Genomic DNA, 6967 nt, shown 5'->3' on the forward strand with positions numbered 1-6967 from the left:
CCAGAAGCAATTAATGTAATTCACCATATTAATAAACACAAAATAAAACTATATGACCATCTTAGTGGATGCAGAAAAATCTTTTGACAAAATCCCAAATCCATTCCTGATTTAAAAAAAAAAAAATCTCAATAAACTGGGAATAAAGGGAACTCCCTTAATATGATAAAGGGCATCTATGAAAAAATTTACATAATAAATGATGAAAGACTAAATAATTTCCCCTAAGATCAAGAACAGGACAAAAATTTACACTCTCATCACTTCTATTCAAAATTGTATTGGAAAGAAAATAAGTCAGAGAAAGACAAATACTGTGTGATCTCACTTATATACGGAATCTTAAAAAACCAAACTCGTAGAAACAGAGATCAAACTTGTGGTTGCCAGAGATGGGGTGGCAGTGGCAGGAAATTGGGTGAAGGTGGTCAAAAGGTACAAACTTCAGTTATAAGATAAATGAGTTCTGGGTATGCAATGTACAACATGATGACTATAGTTAACAATGCCGTACGGTATATTTGAAAGTTGCTAAGATCGAAAACAGTACGGAGATTACTCAAAAAATTAAGAATAGAACTACCATACGATCCAGCTATTCCACTGCTGGGTATTTATCCAAAGAACATGAAAACACCAATGCATAAAGATACACGCACCCTTGTGTTCATTGCAGCATTATACGCAATAGCCAAGACTTGGAAGCAACCTAAGTGCCCATCAAGGGACGAATGGATAAAGAAGATGTGGTATATATACACAATGGAATACTACTCAGCCACAAGAAATGATGAAATCCAGCCATTTGTGACAACATAGATGGACATTGAGGGTATTATGCTAAGTGAAATAAGACAGAGGGAGAAGGTCAAATACTGTATGATGTCACTCATAAGTAGAAGATAAAAACAACAACAAACAAACACATAGAGACAGAGATTGGATTGGTGGTTTCCAGAGGGGAAGGAGGGAGGGAGGAGGGCAAAAGGGATGATTAGGCACATGTGTGTGGTGATGGATTGTAATTGGTCTCTTGGTGGTGAACATGATGTAATCTATGCAGAAATAGAAGTGTAATGATGTACACCTGAAATGTATATGATGTTATAAACCAATGTGACTGCAATGAAATAAAAAAAAAAAAAGTTGCTGAAAGTAGATCTTAAAAGTTCTCATCACAAGGGAAAAAAATTTGTAACTGTGAGGTGATGGGTGTTAACTAAACTTATTGTGATAATGATTTCACAATATATACATATATCAAATCAATATGTTGTACACCTTAAACTTATATACAATGTAATATATCGATTGCACCTTAGTAAAACTAGAAAAATAATTTAAAATAAATAATAATATTAATGAGGACAAAAAAATTTTTTCAAATTCTAACTAATGCATGTGAAAAAAGGAGATTAGTTGTTGCCTGAGGGTATGAAGGTGTGGGTGGTGGGAAGGGGCAGGTGGGAGAAAGTACAATGGGGTAAAAGGAAACTTTTGGCAATGATGGAGATGTTCATTATCTTGATTGTGGTGATGATTTCTTGAGCGTGTTCATATGTCAAAACTTACCAAATTGTACATTTTAAAATATGTGCAGTTTACTTCATGTCAATTACACCTCAATGACGCTGTTTTTTAAAAATCTTAGCAAATCAGAAGGAACTTCAGACACACCCCCTGAGTAGCATCTTATGAGATAATAGATGATAGATAGATGATTGATAGAACAAAATAATGAAATATATATATTTTTTAAAGCTATTACATGGTAAGAAATAACAATGATCAGCTTTTGGATAGGAATTTTGAATTGTTAGGTGATCACTGAAGATTGAAAAGAAGACATGAAGGCAAGATTGCTTGGAGGCACTGTACTGATAAACTACTTACTGGAGGAAGTTTGACTCAAGAGGTGCTCTGGAAGGGCTTCAGAAAGCAGTAGTTCATCTGAACCAATTCTGCTTTTTCTGAGGGAGCTGCAAATTCCCCCAGATCCTTCTCATTGACCTACAAGGGGGCTAAGGTGAATTTCATGAACTTCATATTTACATCAGGCCAGAAGATAAACCCACCCTAGCCCAAACCTATCAAACAATGAGACCAAAAATGGAACTGAAGTCCAGGCCCCTCTGAAGTAAATTGCAACTGAGCACTGAGGGCTGGGAGAAATAGGGAAAAATGCAGACAAGTGTATATTATTTAAGAGTACACACTTTGGACATCTTCCCTGGTCTGCCAATTTGTTGCTGCATAACTTGGGCAACTTACATAACCTCTTTGGGTCTCATTTCTTCCTTTTGCTAAATGAGGTCAATAATAATTACTTTCCATTAAGGTTGTTATGAGGACTAATATAAATGATTCATGTAAAGCTTTTAGCATAGTGCCTAGCATTAGTTTAAGTGTGCATTTAAGTGTATATTAGTTTAGCAGTTAAGTTAAAAAGGTAGTAGTGAACTCTCCACTTCTGGTGGTGTCTGGATCAAGGCTAATGTCAGCCCAGGAGAGACAGTTCCAGACAGTTCTGAAATGAAGATGTTTATTGATCAACTATGGGTCCCTCTGCCCATCGATGCTCATTGGGCCATGGAGCCTGTGACTATCACCATAATAACACTAATTAACATTTATAGAACTTCACCTGGCACCTTCCATTCTCCATGTGCACCAACTTGTTGTGAGAATAAGTGAGATAAGTAAAAAACCTGACCCAGAGTAAATACTCAGTAAGTTTTATTTCACAGTTGAGAAAGCAGGCTGATAGGCCCTAACTAATATGAAGTCATACAGCTAAAAAGTGACAGACTGGACACTTTGGTGCCAAATTCTGAGCTCTTTATACAAAACAAATGCCTCTATCACCTACTACAGAAGTTGATGTGTCAGGCGAACATTTGCATGGCAATTAATATTTGAAAAATGGCCCCCAAGATGCACTCTGTGGAGTTGTTTCACCACATTCTGCAGTTTTTAAGTGATTTGTGCAAAAACACCTACGAATGCTGATGTTTGAACCTAAATCTCTTGGCCACCAGTGCAATATTTTCCCTATATCTTTTCCTAAACAAGCCCACCAAACACTTCTCTAAAATTTTTGTCATATGTCCTCAAAATGCAAGTTCCTAGAGTTCAGAAGCTGCAATTTATTTAATCTACACACCTCATTTTCTCATACACAACTATATACATGAGCATACACACACACTGACACTTGCCGTCACATTACACAATACTAACTCATCAGGTCTATAAAATAAATGTTGTTGACTGCCTCCTACCTCTACAGATTGGACTTTTATCTTTTCTTTACCAGGTAAAAGGAAAAAGAAAAGTGCAACAACAATAAATTCAAGACTGAGCTATTATATGGAGTGGGCAGTAGGTCATAGCAGGAGGCTGTATGTATAGCAGTTAAGAGCTCAGGCTCCATGGGGTGGAAGCCCCACTCTCTCGCTTGCCTGCTGACCTTGGGAAAATTACTCAACCTCTCTAAGTCTCAGGTGCCTCATCTACCTGTAAAGCAGAGATGATAATAGGACATGCCTGATAGGGTTGTGGTGAGAATTAAATCAGATAATTCTTGTGGCCAACATCACAATTCCTGGAAGGTGATAATTGCCTAATAAATGTGAATTGTTATCTATTATCATTATCATTAGTTATTTTCAAAAACCACAGAAACAATAAAAAGGGAAACAATGAAAGAATAAATAATGATGGGATTTAGATAATCCCTTTGGACCAAAACAGTAGTTGTATATGTAGATAGCTTTTTGATTTTACAAATATTTTTGATTCACTCATCAAGTATTTGTGGTGCCAGGCACTGCTCTACATTCAACAGATAGTAGTGAATAAGACAGACACAGTCCCTGTCCATTCATGCATTGGATCCTCAAAAATATAGTCCTATAGAGTATTTAAACCCACTTGGCAGATAAGAAAACTGAGGACTGAAGAAGTTGGAACTTAAAGGTAGACACTGGAATCTTGGATTAATTCATTTATTCAACAAATATTTATCGAGTGCTTCTTATATGACAGGTGCGTTGCCAGGCACTGGGCATACAGAAATGAATCTCACAGATAAAAATGCTTACTCTCACGTAGTTCACTTTTGTTGTGAGAATTAGACAATATCAAATATGTAAAACATCGTACATCAGATAGTGACAAGTATTACATAGAATAATAAATCAGAAAGTGGAGGTGGAGAGTTCGAGTGAAATTTTAAGTAGGGTTGACTCCCTACTTGTCTCCCCAAGTAGGTGATATTTGAGGAAAGACAGAAAGGATGGAGAAACTAAGGAATGACAGACGTATTTGACAAAACTCCATCTACAGGCTTCCAGAAGTTTTTGATCTGCTCAGGGCTTTCATAACAGCATCCTTTACCTCCTTATTCCTCAGGCTATAGATGAGGGGGTTCAGCATCGGGGTCACCACTGTGTACAGCACTGACACCACTTGGTCTTCCTCTGAGGACTGGCCCGAGTTATCTCGCAGGTACATGAACATGAGGGTCCCAAAGAAGAGAGCCACAGCAGTGAGGTGGGAAGCACAGGTTGAGAAAGACTTGGCCCAACCCCCAGCAGAGCAGATCTGCATTACGGCCACAATAATAAACAGGTAGGACACTAAGATCACCAATATACAGGCAGGCATGACAAAAATGGCAAACACGATAATCACCACCTCCTGGATGTAGCTGTCCCCACAGATGAGTTTTAACAAAGGAGGAAGGTCACAGAAAATAAAGTTGATCTCATTGTTTCCACAAAAGGAAAGACTGAAGGCTGTGACCGTTCGAACAAAGGCACTGGAAAAACCAGCAACATAAGCCCCAGCTACTAAGCCCCAGCGGGCCCTCTCAGTCATGATGATGACATAAAGCAGGGGTCGGCATACGGCCACGTAGCGGTCATAGGCCATGATTGCCAAGAGGTAGCACTCAAGGGAAGCAAAGAAGGTGAAAAGGAAGAACTGAGCTGCACAGCGAGCTTGTGAGATGGCTGTGCCATGTTCCAGCAGCACAGCCAGCAGCTGAGGGATGATGACAGAGGAGTAGCAGATGTCCACAAAGGAAAGGTGGCTGAGGAAGAAGTACATCGGGGTGTGGAGCCGGCGATCTTTGCGGATCAGGATGATCATTCCCGCGTTCCCCAGCAGAGTGAGTAGATAGAAACTCAGAAATACCGGGAAGAGAGGAGGCCCCCACTCAGGACGTTCAGTGAATGCAATAAGGAAGAACTCTGTCACTACAGTGTAATTCCTCCCAGCCATCCATTCAGCGGTTTACCTGCGAGGCCTAATACAAAAGAGCCAGATGAAGGAATTCCTGAAGAGAAGTTCAAGTCATTTCAAGTAAAAAGCTTTAATTTGAGTGTCTGGTATGTAGGCACTCGACTTCAACAAATTTTGCAGCCTAAAGTGGAAAAGGACAAACACAGAGCTCACTAAAAGGAAGACAAAACGTGATGAATGCTTCTATTATACTAAGATTGGAGAGTAAGTGATTCCCTGACTTACAAGTCAGCTCTTGTATTTGCAACTCTGTCCCTAATTAGCTGTTTGATCTTACACAAGGCGCTTAACCTCTCTGAACCTCAATTTCCTGTTCTGCTAAAAGGGGATCATAATATCTGCCCTGCTGATGAGATAAGGTTAATGCATAGATTAAAACAGACGCAAAAGTGCACTGGAAAGCTAAAAGCATACATATGGTGGCTATTTAAAATTTTAAACAAATGCTTTAAGGAAAGAAAATTTATATTCTATCAACAAAAGAGCATGAACCAAAAAAGTCCACTAGCAATCAGCAAAGGGCTCTGCTTATTGGGATATTTCTATTCTCAGTCTAACAACATGAATGTTTAACAAACAGCTGTTATCTTAATTAGAGTTGGCTGGCTTCTTAAGGGTTTTTTGTTTTTTGTAAGTACTAGCATTAACCTTGAAATGAAAAGAGCAAACATAAGCTTCTTTTAGGACCTAAAGCTCCAAAAGCGTTGTTTGGTTGTTCTCACAGTCCCTAATAAAAGCAGTAGTTTAATAATAAACAGCACCCACATTTGAAATCAGAAATATTTCTGCAGCCTGGTGTTGTCAAGCACTGTTGGAGGAATCTGGGTTAATGGATTTGGGGTCCTTAATTGAGTTCCAGAACAGGGCTGTAGAGGAGGGCTTTCATTGTATTTGATTACTCAATGCACCAGGAGCCAGGCCAATACTGAGCTGACCCCTTAGGGATAATAACAAAGAAAAAGAATTAGGTTTGGAAGCCATGAGCTGGGCATGAACCATCCTCACCTGAATTCCACTTCGCTAGTGCCTTCCTCCTTTGTTTAGTGTTTCCTCTGCAACAGACCTGCTGATCCAGAGGAGACCTGGGTTATAGTTCACCCACAATAGATGTGTGACCTTGAGCAAGTCACTTTTCCTCTCTGAACTTCAATTACCTTCTCTTTGTTTCCTTTCATAAACAACAATGCAGCATGAGTCCATAATCATAGCAACCTGATTGATATGGAGTCACTTCCAGAATCTCTATGTCTTATTCTCACTTTGTAGAATCTCTATCTTTCCTCTTACCCTTGACAAAACAATACATCCCTGACACTAGAGTTTCCTGGGATTTTTTCAGACTCAGTCCGGAATAGCAGGCTAGGGAACCAGCCTCTCTCCCTGAGCTTCTGATCCAGCACTAGACCTTTCCAATGGTGCTTCTTGTATTCACTGCCCCTGCATCATCAGTTCCTGAGGGGAGTCTCCAGGGAGAGGCAATTTATCTTCAGGTGACTTCCTAACAAGGTGTCTAATATCATTGAAGATTTCTCTCTAATTCCAAACTCCCAAAGCCGTATCCCACATCCTGCCATCACTCACCAGGGTCTGATGGGGCTGGTTCCTAGTCTTGCCTCATTCCTGCCCTGTACCAAAACGAATGCATTTCTTTGAAGTTTTC

The 6967-nt window shown here is 39.4% G+C and overlaps 1 protein-coding gene across 1 annotated transcript; it reads right to left on the minus strand.

The window, feature by feature from the left end:
• Nucleotides 1-4341: 4341 nt before the first annotated feature.
• On the minus strand, nucleotides 4342-5286 carry LOC131395340 (olfactory receptor 9Q2-like). The gene has a single exon (XM_058527254.1). It carries the CDS (start codon nucleotides 5284-5286, stop codon nucleotides 4342-4344), a length of 945 nt encoding a protein of 314 aa, XP_058383237.1.
• Between the last annotated feature and the right edge of the window lie 1681 nt (nucleotides 5287-6967).

This window comes from Diceros bicornis, chromosome 31, assembly GCF_020826845.1.
Source record: "Diceros bicornis minor isolate mBicDic1 chromosome 31, mDicBic1.mat.cur, whole genome shotgun sequence".
In the NCBI taxonomy this organism is placed as follows: Eukaryota; Metazoa; Chordata; class Mammalia; order Perissodactyla; family Rhinocerotidae; genus Diceros; species Diceros bicornis.